Raw genomic sequence first — 14,968 nt, 5'->3', positions numbered from 1 at the left:
TGGGAAGGTGCTCGATGCCCCCACTGAGGATTGCGCCGATACAGGTGATCACGCCTTTGGAATTCCTGACAATTTCTGATCCACTGAACACCTATAGCCTGAAAACAGCCTAAAGGTGTGCTTACATTCTCTTGAGGGGTTTTCAAACTAGAGCCCCCTATACGCCTGAGTGGCTGCCTCTGACAGGCCTGTTCTTCCCTATGAGCCAACTCTTTCTTCATTCTCTCTTTTTCAAATATTGCTGCCGCTTCAGCATCAAAGACATCATTACACCGCGAACACAGAGATACGTCCCGGTCTTTTATCTTCTACTGAACCAAAAAGTCCAGCAAACCATCCCCCGTTCTGGGATATACAGAACTTACCTGTGACTCAAAATCATCAAGAGCCACATCGAAATCATAAGACATGCCAACCATATTCACTCCTAAGTAAGGCTCGACACAACTGGCATCAACCTCGAAGGGATCTACATCAACCTTCATCTCCTTCTTGCCATTGTCAAATTTCAAACGTCCTTCCATGATTGCCTCTTGAATCAAATCCCTGAAACGCACACAGCTGTTAGTCGAATGACTAGTTGCTTGATGAAATTTACAGTAAGGCTTTCCTTTCAAATCTTTTATGGAAAGTAAAGTTCTACCCTCAGGTAAAACTAATTGTTTATCTCTAAGCAACACATAAAAAATCTGATTAGATTTCGATATATCAAAACTATACTTCTTTCCATTTTTAAGTTTTGAATCATTCGACTTTTCATTACTAGGAAGTTTTTTCAGTAAAGAACAAACATATGGAGGACCTTTCTTAAGTTCAGCCAAATCGACTTCTGTTTCGAAATCGAATTCCTCTTCTGAGGATTCCATAGTTACATATGCCACCTTTTCTTTACGAGTAAATGGTTTACTCCTTGACCTCTACTCACTCCTATATTTTTCTTTTTCTTTTTTCATAAGTTCGGTCTGTCGAACCTTTTCAGCCAGATGGGCCAAATTGGGAATATGCACATTAAGCAATTTTCTGCGCATATAAAATTCCAACCCCATAGTTGCTATTTTCACTATCTTATTCTCATGTAATGACACATAGCATCTACTTCTACTATTTTTGAAACGTATTAAATAATCATCAATGGTCTCACCATCTTCACGTTTCAAAGCCACTAAATCGGTAACTGCTACGTTTATTTCACCTCGATAGAACTGAGCATGAAAGGCTGTTTCTAACTGATTCCATGTTGTAATCGAATTTGGTCTAAGATTCGAGAACCAAGTAAATGCATTCTTAGTCAATGAAGAAGGAAAAAATTTCATTTTCAAAATTTCATCATTAGCTAAATTCTCAATCTCGACCAAATAACGAGCAACATGTTCAGTAGTTGATTCTCCAACTTCACCAGCAAATTTTGTGGTTATTTTTGGATTTTTTACCCCTCTTGGCACTTCTGCCATTTGAACCACTTGGGGAAAAGCGGACACAAAATGTGGTTGATTCATAAAACCAACATTCAATCCAACTCGATTTAGTACTTATTCCACAATTCTGGTGACTTGATAACGTTCACCACCATGTAATCTGGCTAAAAAGTCATCAGCATTTTGGCCTCAGGGAACCACGTGAGAATTTTCTCGATTTGGAATATGGTTTTCATTTTGAAAAATATTTTCCATTCCTTCGTTATTTCCCCTGGCATTATGCCTCTCACCTTCATCATAATCGACGATTCGAGCAATCCTCTCGACTTGTCTAGCAAGACGCTCGAATCTCGATTCATGATCAGCCATCATGGGATTCAAAATCGTAGTCATTTGCTGAGTCAATAAATTGACCAAGTCATGTTGACTTTCCTCCACTTGTTGTCGATATACTGCCATTGAATTCACAGCATTCGAAGTGGAACCCACATGATAATCACGATAATACTCGGAATGTTGTGGGTTTTGAACATTATTCGCTCCATTTACATTCCCAAATGGACAGGCGGCATAAAACCACCCACCGGTGGGGTATAACCGGGAGGAAGACCATAAGGGGGCCAACCAGCGGTTAATGGAGGTTGATATGGTGGCACAGGACCACGTGGACGAGTATTACGTCCAATATTTCCAGTTTGAATAGTCATAACGACTATACTTTCAGTTCTAATTGCACCTTCTGAACGTGAAGACACATCAACTTGTTGTATGGACACTGGTATACTATCATTGGTGGACGAACTACCATTTACATTTGATAATTCATCAGCCATGTGAATGGTCTTCCCACTTCGTAATTGCATACACCAACAATTACTGAAAAAATATCTATTTGACACACTTCGATTTAAAACTGTCCCATCGGGCGTGCCAATTTGTTTTTTCGATTTTTAGCAAATCGATGGTGGTTCGATATCTAGTGGTCTGGGAGCGAAACCTACTCCTCTGTGCGAGTACCAGTTTTCTAGAAGTGCATCAAAAGCGTCTTCGATTAGACCAAATTTAAAAATTAAAATAAAGTAAATCTATAAATTAATAATTAAAACTTATAAATTGAAAGTTTTGAAAACTAAATAAATAATAAATGGAAAGATTTGCAATGAAATTAAAAGAAGACAATAAAATGCCTTTGATTGGATCGAAAGGACTTCAACATAAAAGATTCAAATGCAGAAGGATAAATTGAACAAACAAAAGTAAAGAACGTTTAGTAAATAAAATTAATTTAAATGATAAGTTTACAGAAAGAATAAATTGAAAGAAAGGAGAAGATGGAAGGAACCCTACAGAAAATGTAACTCGATTGCAAACTCAGGGATTCGCTGGGATGTGAGAGTGCTAGAGTATTTTTTCTGAGTAAAAGTTCCTCTTCACTAAGATTTCCTAATATTTATAGGCTAATTTTTACATAACTGACGATTAATTGGTAATTAATTAAAATTAAATACAACATTTCAAATTTAAAGTGCAGTCTTCCTTGGTAACCGTTTTCACCGTATAATTGTAGATATTCCCCATGATCTCCTCGTGCAATAAAAGCTATTAACTTTCCACTTTCACAACTATTCGACCGGCTCTTTCAAAGGCCTTACTCGATTTTTCGAATCGAACCTTCTCCTCGATTTGACTCACTCGATCAACAAAACAATCGAAAACCAAATCGGCACCAATCACTTCCAATTTTATACTTACGCGCGTGTCTTCTCGAGAAACCATACTTGACTCGTTTCGATTCCACTTACTTTTATCGAAAATATTTTTCGATCAAGAATGTGTATTATGATAAAATTGGAAGTCAAATTATTTATTTTGGTAAATTACCCTAAAACAGAATTAATTAAGATTCTAAACTAAGATTTAAAACAAAACTAAAGAATGACTAATTTGTGATCAAATAATAGAATCAAGAATCATGTGAAATAGAATGTGACCTAACAAAATGAAAGATGTTATGAATAAAAAATATTAATCAATTAATATTGTATGGAACACTTTTAATTTATCTTTAAATATATGATATATGAAAATCAGCGGTAAAACTAATATATTTATCTAAAAAAGTTACAAAACAAATGATTAATGATATATATGATTAATGATTAATGATATATATTAATTAAATAATATTATAAATAAATATTTTAATTTATTATTTTATAATATCATTTTTTAAAAAATACATATATGCATGTAATGAATTCTCTATTTATGTTTGTTAAAAGTTGAGACGGAATTGCAAGTTAGAATACAATATATTACAGAGTACGTAGTTAGTATTAAACTATATAAATTAAGATTGTTTTTTTTTCTTGTCTTCATCCCTTCTAAAGTATATCTTTTTTTTTTCCTTAAAAATTGCTTCATTTTTAATTTTCTATGTAAATCATAGGAAGGCAAAAAATATATACTTTATCTACTTTCAATCTTTTTTTACTATATCTTAATCCAATATAAATAAACATCTTTTATATTATCACAAATCATTAAAAAGTTATAACTACCTTTCATAGTTATCATAAAAATGGAATTTTTGGTAGGGTTAATTATGAGCCATTTTTTTCTTACAATTTTTTGAAGACAAAAAAAATAAAAGTAATACATAATGTTCGGTACTTCGGGTTCCGGATAGGTCGGTGGAGCTCTGAAGATGGAATGGTAGGAACCAGCCTTGGTCTGGGTCCTGAGAAAGAGGGCGGAGACTTCACGACCTCCCGAGCTGCTGCGGTGTGAGGGGGGAGCCATCTGCAATGACACTTCGACGCCCAAGTCAGAAATAATACAGATGACCGTGAGAGTAGTAGAATGGTGACGTGGGAGAGGGGTACGACCCTCCCCATTTATACTCTGTCAGTAGGGCGAGTCCAACAGGCTAGGTCTCTTTCCTGAAAATTTTCCTTCCCAGCTGTCAGGTAGCTGGCTACTTGAAGGGGAGGTGTCCGGGTCGTGGTCCGGACGTGCGGCGCCCAGCAGACCGACCGCTCGGGTCGGGTAGCACTGCATGCCGGGTCGACCAGGCAGAGCACTAGCTGAGCTGGGCCGTAACACATAATTAATTTAATAAATGAAAAATGATACAGAAAGATAAAAAAATTAATAAAATTAAACAAAGACATGAAAGAAGAGAATGGAATAAAAAATAAGACGAAGTGATTGAAAATGATGCGTAAAATAGAAAAGTAACCGCAATAGGAATGAAAAAAAAGTTAATTGGTAATTTATTTTTTTGACTTTTTTTTAAAATAAAAAGTTATATCAGTTACTCTTTATTGATAGGGTTAAGATGGGAAAGCAGAAATTGGACACCAAACTCTTCTATTCCTTTTATTTTTTTTTTATTATCATAAAAATGAAAGAGATTTGGTATAATTAATTATGAGTCATTTTTTTTTATAATTTTTTGAAGACAAAAAAAAGTAACACATAATTAATTTAACAAATGAAAAACGATACTAAGAGATAAAAAGAATTAATAAAAGTAGACAAAAACCTAAAAGAAGAGAATGGAATAAGAAAGACCAAGTGATCAAAAGTTATCTGTGAAATAGAAAAGTAACCGTAATAGAAATGAAAAAAAAGTTAATTGATAATTTACTTTTTTGACCTATTTAAAAATAAAAAGTTATATCAGTTACTCTTTATTAATAGGGTTAAGATAGAAAAGCGAAAATTGGACATCAAATTCTCCTATTACCTCTTCTAGATATAAAAAAATCTCTATAAAAAATTTATCAAAAAATTCTTATCTTGAGTTTTTATTTTTTAAAATGAACTAACACAGGGATGTCAATGGGACGGGGTGGGGGCGTGGGATGCCTCCCTGCTCCCCGTTCCCAGAATTAATCCCCATCCCCCCGTTTTCCGCGTTCCCGTGTTTTTCGCGGGATCCCATTCCCCATCTCCATATGTTTAATATTCATATAGAAATTATAATAAAAAATATAAAAAACAAAAAAATAAATTACAAAATATTATTATAAACACACAAACATATCTTATTCAAGATTATAAGTCCAGAAATATAACATAGCAAATCATAGTCCATAAAATAAAATCTTGAATAATAGGGTTAAGGTTTTTCAATGAATGAAATTATTAAAAAAACCCCTATATTAGAAATAAAATAAGAGTTATTAAGTAAGTTCAAAAATTCGAGAAATTATCGGGGATGGGGCGCGGATCCCCGCTGGAGTCCGCTTGTCTCGGGAAAATTTTGCTCCCTATTCCCATCTTCACGGAAAAAATTTTCCACTATTGGGGCCCATTCGGGGCGGTCCTTGCAGGGATCTCCACTTCTTGAAAATTTTTGACACCCCTAAACTAACATGACCATCCTATTAAAAATCAGATTGAAATTAATCCGTTCCATCCAATTAATTAAGAATTAGCTATCAAATTAGTTCGATTTAATATATATTGTTTGATAGAAAATTAATTAAAAATAAAAAAATTATTAACTAATTAAACTGATATATATTTTAACAGTTAATCGATTCAAAATAATAAACTACAAAAAAAAATTTAAATCTATTTTTTTAAAATATTATATTTTATTATATCTAATTTTTGAAATAAAATCTTTTCTATTTTTAATCATAATCTAATCTAACTAACATACTCTAGCTAATAAAAGTGAACTTTATATAAATGTATTCACTTATATAAATGTGTTTAAAAAAAGAAATCCAAGCAAAAAGCTAGTTAAGAAGACAAAAAAAAAAACTTAAAGCAAGAATGAGTCGAGAAAATCATACTGAAAGTAATTCGTTCCACCCAATTCTATGGTGCTAATACAAGAAAAAAACATGTTATGAGGATCATACGTGTTTTGTTTAAAAAGTGACGCATAAATTTTTTTATTGTTTCTGTTACAATTTTTTAATTGATTTTCTATTCATGTTTCCCTTCTCCTATGTGAGGTTTTTTTTGTCAGGATCTATGTGAGATTAAAGGAGGATAATTGTAAGATTAATTAATTTGGCTATTTGCACTGAACGCTTGAAGAATTTGATTTTTTTTAATGTATTATTAATTTATTATACCTTTTATAAAGATAATTGTAATGCTTTTTTCTTCACATTATATGTTTAGGAACACTTTAGACACAAATACATTACATCAAATTATGATTTTTAAAATAATAGCTTAACGGAGAATATTTATTTTACGCATACTGAAATATCTGAAACAACAATTTATTAAGAATTATTAGAAAAAAATATTGCTTATCTTAAAAGAAAAATTGTTTATAAAGAAAAAAAAACAAAATATTATTTTTTATGATTATCATTTATGACTATAGAAGAAAACAATATATATTTTTATAATTATATTGATAGTTTGAAAATATGAATATTGAAATAAGAATAGATTAATAATTGTGGTTATAGTTAGGGTAATCTCCAAAATTTTGTTAGTTTGTGAAAATTAAAAGGTATAAAAATAATATAATATATTTACCATGTGAATAAAAGTTTCAAATAAAAATTATAACTTGATATCCAATTAACTATAAAGAAAATCTATTAGTATTTTGTGCATGGATGAAAAAAATAATAAAAAACTATTAAAAAGAAAAAGTTTTTCAACAATACTAGTGTCATACATTTTATTTTTTTGGAATAAAAAACTAAATAAATGTTGTTATGATAAATTAAAATATTAAAAATAAATAAAATTTGTGAATACAATTACTAAGAATTTTAATTAAATAAAAACCTACAAAAGCTTAAAAAAAACTCTCACATAGGAGAAGGGAACAGGAAGAGAAAATCAATTAAAAAAATTGATTGAAACAATAAAAAAGAACCACGCATCATTTTTTAAACAAAACACCTATAATCTTCATAGCATGTTTTTATCTTGTGTCAGCACTACAAAATTTAAAATATATCTTTTTAAATCTTTTGAACATTTAATTCTACGGTTGGATAAGCATTCGATTTGGTTTTCAAACCTCAAACATGGCATTTATTGAAACTACTAGTAAAAATAAAAATAAGGGTAACAAATGAGTTCAATTTTTACAATTCCAATGGCTTTGAAAACTTGCTTCACTCTTCTCCACCATTTACAACACTCTTCTTCCAGAACCTTCTTCTCATTCCTCTCTTTCAATTCTGCTTCCTGCATTCTTCACAATGAACCTCACAACAACCACATCCTGCATTTCTCAATATTTTTTACTAAGAGGGAGCTCCATCTTACTCTTCTTCTCACAATTTTTCTTTCGAGCAACTTATCAAACACTAGTGGTGCATTGTTGATGGCTCAAGAGTTGGACTTGGAGCTTCACAGATACACTGATTCCAAGGAAGGTTACACTCTTCTTGGACTAAGGTAAAATTATTTACCCATTTTTTTAGCATTCAAAATTACTATTAACCTTAATCTTTGATAAGCTTTTTCTACTGTGAAGAATTGCGTATGTTTGTTTTCCTCTCTGTTTGGTATGATGTGTTGGAAAATGATTCAATAGAGTTAAATGGAAATGGAATGAGGTGGGTAAAATATTGAGTTAAAATCTATATGTTTTCCTCTCTGTTTGGATTTTGATCCCAATGAAAAATTCTGGACAAGATCTCCTCCTTCTAACATAACCCCTTGATTTTAGGCTTCAAGATTAAGTACTACTTTATTCATATTAACTGCCTTCAATATCTTCACTATGTCTCTCCATTTTACTACTTTAACGCCTACGCCCTCACTACAATATTGTATTTGAATTTTGGTTTTATATTTAAACTTATATTTAATTTAAATCAATATTTAATGCCTTTTGTTCTTGAGAGTCTTTTGTTTTAATTAAAAACTATCTAAATTTACATAATACAAAAAGATAAAAAATCCTAGAATGAAATTTTAAAACAGAAATTTGAAAATGAAATCTTTTAATTTTTATCCATAATATAATATAAATTAAATTGACACACTCTATTTTAACAAGTGAAGCTTGTATAATGCCTTCTTATAGTCTTTTGCTTTAATTAAAACTATCTACATTTACATAATACAAAAAGATAAAAAAAAGAATCCTAGAATGAATTTTTAAAATGAAATCATTTAATTTTTCCATAACCTGCTGGCCTGACACTCTCTATCTTAAAAAGTGAAGCTTACATAAATAAATACTATATCTAAAAATAGGAAACCAAGAAACAAGAAGAAGAAATAGGAAACCAAGAAAGAAGAAGAAGAAGAAGAATGAGTGACGAGCAATCAGATTCCGCAATGATGAATCCGTGGGATATCGGAGACCCGTGGGATATGATAGACTTTTATGCCGATGAAGCACCGCAGTTTCAGTTTGAGTCTCCGCCTCTGCCTGAGCCCGTCTGGAATGGGGACGAAAACAAGATTGTTGCCGCCAATGTAGGTGATCCCCAGCCCCAGCCGTGTGCCATGGACGTGACTGGTAATCAACCACCTCAGCCGGTTATTGATGAGTTTTTCCCGGAAGCTATGAAGAGGACAGAGCACTATTGTGGAAGCCCATTATCTGGTTACCAACCACTTCAGTCTCAGCCTCAATCATGTGCCATTGACGTGTGTGGTAATCAACAACCTCAGCTACAGTCTCAGCCTGTTATTGATGAGTATTTCCCGGAAGTTATGAAGAGGACAGAGCACTATTGTGGAAGCCCATTATCTGGTTATCAACCACATCAGTCTCAGCCTCAGTCATGTCCCATTAACGTGTGTGGTAATCAACCACCTCAAATACCGTCTCAGTCTCAGCCTTGGTCTCGGCCACTTCAGTCTCAGCCTCAGCCGTGTGCCATTGGCATGTATGGTAATCTACCACCTCAGCTACCGTCTCAACCACCTCAGCTACCGCCTCAGCCTCAGCCTCGGTCTGGGCCTCGTTCTCAGCCTTGGTCTCGGTCTCGGCCTCGGCTTCTTTCTGAGCCTCGGCCTCAGTCTCAGACGGAAATAGTAAGGATGGCGACGAATGAGTTTTTCGCTGACACATGTGGTTATCCCCCACCTCAGCCTCAACCTCCGGTCTGGACTTGGGAGGAGAACAAAGCTTTTGAGTCTGTTATTACCAGTTGTTTTCAGGATTCTATACTCAACCACCGGGAGGCAGTGGCTGCTCGTCTCCCCGGCAGGACCCTAGTACAGCTGAAAGAACGCTTCCAGAAGCTGATGAACGACATCAGTGCCATCCATAACGGTTATCCTACAAACACTCCTCTCAATGCTGCATCTGATAACATGACCATCATGATGGAACACAACCCTCCCTCCATCCCCATCATCAATGCAACAACACCACCACCATTACCACCTTATTCGACGGCTCATCATCATAGGTCGGTATTCTCAATATTTTCATTCTCTTCTTATTTCGCAAGGTTTATTTCTCGTATTCTTTCTTTCTTTTTGTTTACTTATTCATATAAGTTTTATGAACAAACCTAATAAACAATGAACCTTTTTTCCCTTTGATTTGCTTTTGAAATAAATAAAATATTTTGAAATGGAGATGATCAAATATATAAATATTTTTGTTTACATGAAATTCATTGATTATCAAATATTTTGTTTATTATCATGGCAGGGAGGAGGTACTGCCGGCTGCAGAGGAGGAGCTCGTGCCAACTGCAGGGGAGGAGGCAGCACCAACGAAGACAGGATATCATTGGACCCAAGATGAACATAGGTATTTATGATTATATTACTTTTTTTTGCCCCTTATTTATTTATTTATTTATTATCTAGTTGAATATTGGTATTTTAAAAAAAAAAGTGAAGCAACTAATATCAACATATAGGAGCACTTCTCTTGATTTAGATATATCTCTAACTTGTCCATGGTGATTGTCTGTTGTCTACAATATATAAGTCTAGCACCTCTTTCTTGTAAGATCGATTTCACTGCTCTCTTGTTAATTAAAGGTTTCATACATCAATGTTTTTGTGTATCAATAACTAGCAATTTGAGCAAGTTCTAAAGCAATTTTTGTTGATTGCTAAATTTATTTTTGTTTTGACCGTGGTTGGCATAATAAGGTTTTTGGTTGGACTGAAAACCAAAAAAGAAAAAAAAAATTGTTTGATATCTAAAAATATCGTTACTAATTAAATAGTTTATGTTTTTATTTAAAAAATTTTAGTATAAAATTTGTTAATAGTTATTTCAAAAATCATATTTTGGTAGGTTATTTCTTAGAGGGTACCAAGAAGAAGGTAAACACTGGAAAAGAATTTCAGAATATTATGTAAAAACAAAAACTTCTAGTCAAATTTCCAGTCATGCTCAGAAACATTTTTTACATCAAGAAGAATCGGCTAAAGGAAAAAAGCTAAGAAAAAGCATTTTTGATGTAATTTGATCATCGTAAGTCATTTCTTTACTCTCAATTAGTTAATCTAATTCAATTTCTACTAATATAGAAAATATTTAATTGGCTATTTTAAACTCTTTTATGTTATTATTCATGATAGTTACACTATTTTAATTGTTTTTCAATGTAGAAATTGTGTCCTATTCCGAGGTTTTTAATGGATGGAGGAGGATTTGCTTAAAGGAGGAAGAACATGTAAATGGTTGCACATATCTAATTGCCCTATTTAGGTTGCACATATCTAGTTCTAATTAATTGTTAGCTAGTTTTGTAAATCAATATAGATATAATTGTGATTCATAACATTTTTATCAATAATATTTGATTTTCTAGTTCTCTGGCCTTGATGGCAATGCCGAAGAGGACAGTGAACTAGATTTTATCGAAAGTCTTGATGGCTATGCCATAAGGACTTTTGGTAAAAAAGATGTATCTTTTTAAAAGATTATTAGCTTCAAATGTATTAATTAAACAGATATGTAAAATTTTTTTAAAAGTATTTCATCCATAAAAATTAGTTATAAGATATTTTTAGTTAATTTTATACTTTTATTGATGATTACTTCTTTTTTATATTTTATTTGATGTCATTGAAGTTGAGAGTTAGTATAAGAAGAACTTGACACTAATTAGATTATAAACAAAATATTTAATACTAATTAGCTTGTTAAGTATTTACACAATTACTCCAATTAACTTGTTGTGTGCTGTATTTACATGATGCCAGTAACAAAATTTTGTTTTATTAATATTATTGCCTTTTTTTATGAATGAGAATAAGTGACTTTTGTAATAAAATTTTTGTTTTTATTTATCCTGAAAATCATATTTACCAAATTTTAAAAATATATATATTGCAGAAGTTTATAACCCCCACAATTTTCACAATTAAATTAAAAAAATGTTGGTCTTACAAAGCTGCTCAATTGTTTTTACATCCAAACAAACACAAAAATAAAGCAACCTAAAGATGGCTAAAATATCACAAGAGTAAATTAATAACAAATCAAGAATTCAAGACAATGATATCTCCGAAACAAAATGTCAGAAGTAAAATGCGTATTTTGTCATTTTCATAATGGTCTTCCCTAGCGGATAGGCAGCTGAGATTGAATGCAAAAAGTGGAGACCTAAAGAGATATTTCATACTGATATTGATCTGCCAAAGAAAATGAGAAGATGAAAAATGTCAAATTAGTCTTAGAATAAAATTAAGTAGATATAAAGAAAAGATTTTTTTTTTGAACAAAGAAAGCTCAACACACTAAAGTGGAGCGACCGTAAAAGGAGAAGTTTGTTTACCTTTGTTTCTAAATTGTACAAAGGAGTGTGTAATGTTCACTGAACACTGTTGCAAAACAAAAAAAAAATTCATTCAAGCTCTGAGAAATTATAAATATGGTTACAAATATATGTAAAAATATCGGATTACAGATTGATATGGAAACACATTAACTGTGACTAGCTAGGAGTATAAATGAAACAAACACAAGAAAACAAAATCTTGATTTAGATAAAATTGTATTGGTCTTTCATCCCTGGCGTCAATGCTTGGTTATGGAACCAACAATCAAGAGGACTCTACTTCCTGCCAAAGGCATAACACAAACACAATGTCATACAAATTTTAAATGTGTCATATCAAACGGTTAAAATATAGATGTATGAACTATACGCAAAAATGATTTGATGATGACATGTTTCATATAATGTTAGAGCAGTAAACTACTTCCTCTTGGATGTTTTGGATGTTGGAACAATCTTCTCTTCTCTAAACTTTTATATCGATCCTTTATAAGGATACAACAACCCTACATATATGTCATGGAAATTGAAAAGTTACTTGGATGTTTTAAAAACTCAGAAAACAGATAACAAAAAGTAAGCAAGAGAATTTTTACAAGCTTACCTTAAGGTTCTGGATGGATCCATTTATTTCGTCGATTAGGAGAACTTGAGGGGGAGCAGGCTCAAACTTATTAACGAATTGTGATAAATATACACTCACAAAGAATTGTGTATGGAATAATATGTGTTAAGTCAAAACCACTGAAGTACTCTTAGCATGTTCTCTCGTTCGAATAACTATGATTTTGATGGCAAATTAAGATAAATAGAAAAGCCTACTTACTTGTGCTTTCCTAAGCGTGGTGGCCGTGCCTTTAACCTATCTTAGCATGTTCTTCTGCTTTTCCTCATCTTCTTGCTTGATTTCCTCCATAATTTCAGGTATGCTGTAACCAGAAGAATCAACACAGCTCAAATATCACGCTTTGTCGTGTTTGGAAACATAGAAAAAGATCAATTCATACTACCTGTCAATTTCTTTCGACCAGTCCTCCAACTTCTTAGCTTCTGCTTCTTTTTTCTGTTGTTCTTTGTGTCTGAGTCTCTTGTTCAACTCAACTCTAGTGACCCTCTTTGTTTTGATAGGCCTGTTGGATGAATATTCAAGCAATACAAATATATCAGATTTTTAGTTATGTATGGAACCTATTTACAATTACAAGCATAATATGAGTCAACATAAAAAATAATAATAAATAAAAAAGCAATAAAATGACCATAAAATATCTTACAAGATATAATGATACTTTAGCCACTTTATCTGATCTTGTCATCTTAGTGATGAAGTTGTGTGAATTGCTAAGTTCAGAGGATATTGGAAATTGAATTTTGAGGGTTCATACATTTTCATAAATCATAATCCTTTAGAAGCTCTTCAACCTAACAAAATTTTAAAAGGGTCAAAGACAAATTTACTCGCAATATATACTGATTATAAAAATCAATCAAGTCCTGATGCACCAAATACATCGGACATCTAATCATCTAACCAAGATTGTATACTTTTTGGAACTCGCCTTGACTTGGGTTTTAGAGTAGAAAGAAACATTAGAATTTGGTTTATGTTTAAAATAATTCACATGGGGAGGCTATGGTCCTTGCAAGCATTTGCCAATGTTAGCACACCAACAACATCAACACCAATAGATTCTGTTTTGTTAGCCTCAAACCACTTCAAATTAAATGCACTAGTGAAATCATCAACATTAAAAACATGAGTAGGCTTAATAGTCTCAATATCAACCAAGATTCATGACCTATCTTCTAAGCTCCCATTTCCAAACTCAAAGGGTATTATCACTTGATTATGACAAATTTATAGAAATATTTGTAAAAATTATTCTCACACTGCAATTTACAACTTGGTTTAGATATTCTGATATTGAATGGAATATACTAAAAAGATTCTCTATTGAGCTTTCTCTTCTTCTTCCATAAATCAAAACAATCAATTTAATTAGTAGAAAACCTAAGAGCAGAGTGAGCAAAAAATCAGAACAAAAAAAAAACATGAAGAGAAAACCAGAAGTGAAGGTGGAAAGCAGAAGGACAGAAGAGCCCCTTTGTTATGGGTGAGGGGCACTTCTCCTCTTGTAAACAGGTGAAAACCTAGCAGAAAAAAAGAAGAAAAATAAACCAGAATCCAAATAAAGAAATAAAGGAAGAAGGAGAAGAAGAACATGCGGCGGGCGTGGTGGAGAATGCTCGTGTCGCTACTGCAGATTTGAACCGCGCACAGCGCTACGCTGATCTGGCAGAGCAGAAGAAGCAGAGGAGCTAGCAGAGCGTAGAAACTTTGGGGAGGTGCAGAGACGGTGATGGATGAGTGAAAGAAAGAGCAAATAGCGGCTTCTCTCCAATCTGTCACGGAATTCGCCGCTAAACTGCAGAGAGCGGCTGTTTTTGAAACCGACTCCAATAAAGCACTGCTACATATTTTGCGATACGATAATATTCCTTATTGGATTGAAAAACCAAAAAGAAAAAGATTTTTTTTTGTGATTAAAAAAAATTATTTGATATATAAAAATATCAATGCTTTTTTTTTTTTACCAAAAAATAGAAATTCTCGAACCCGCAATTTTTTAGGTGAATATAGAAAGATTATGTCATTTAAATTATAATTTATTGGCATAAAAATATCAATACTACTCTGATTATTAAATATCAGTGGTACTAAAGTGCCCGTTGTAAAAATAATTTTAAATAAATCATAAATTAATATTTTTTTATATATTAAAATATGATAATTTTTATGATTATTATCAATTAATTATTGATGTTTAGTATCTTATATTA

At 32.3% G+C, this 14,968-nt stretch overlaps 2 protein-coding genes across 4 annotated transcripts in view; one reads left to right on the top strand and one right to left on the bottom strand.

The window, feature by feature from the left end:
- LOC107613987 (proline-rich receptor-like protein kinase PERK9) overlaps positions 7,679–14,968 on the top strand; it is a 15,627-nt gene continuing 8,337 nt past the window's right edge. Inside the window, exons 1-5 of one of the 3 annotated variants that reach the window (XM_021110103.1) lie at positions 7,679–7,811; positions 8,619–9,787; positions 10,036–10,137; positions 10,636–10,815; positions 10,953–11,250. In XM_021110103.1, coding sequence (XP_020965762.1) covers positions 8,676–9,787; positions 10,036–10,137; positions 10,636–10,810 — 1,389 coding nt within the window. In that variant the 5' untranslated portion in view covers positions 7,679–7,811; positions 8,619–8,675 and the 3' untranslated portion in view covers positions 10,811–10,815; positions 10,953–11,250. Of the gene's footprint in view, positions 7,812–8,618; positions 9,788–10,035; positions 10,138–10,635; positions 10,816–10,952; positions 11,251–14,968 lie in introns of those variants that run through there. The other 2 variants (XM_021110104.1, XM_016316199.2) reach the window with 2 other exon arrangements.
- The window catches only part of LOC107611736, a 7,242-nt gene continuing 4,526 nt past the window's right edge, over positions 12,253–14,968 (bottom strand). Inside the window, exons 2-5 of the mRNA XM_021108372.1 lie at positions 14,350–14,626; positions 13,138–13,257; positions 12,954–13,056; positions 12,253–12,775 (exon numbers count right to left, since the gene is read on the bottom strand). Of these exons, the coding sequence (XP_020964031.1) occupies positions 12,990–13,056; positions 13,138–13,257; positions 14,350–14,626 (464 nt within the window). The 3' untranslated portion in view covers positions 12,253–12,775; positions 12,954–12,989. The remainder of the gene's footprint in view (positions 12,776–12,953; positions 13,057–13,137; positions 13,258–14,349; positions 14,627–14,968) is intronic.

Source organism: Arachis ipaensis, chromosome B08 (genome assembly GCF_000816755.2).
Source record: "Arachis ipaensis cultivar K30076 chromosome B08, Araip1.1, whole genome shotgun sequence".
Lineage (NCBI taxonomy): Eukaryota > Viridiplantae > Streptophyta > Magnoliopsida > Fabales > Fabaceae > Arachis > Arachis ipaensis.
Note: the sequence above shows the minus strand (reverse complement) of the source record. Positions and strands in the feature narration are given on the sequence as shown.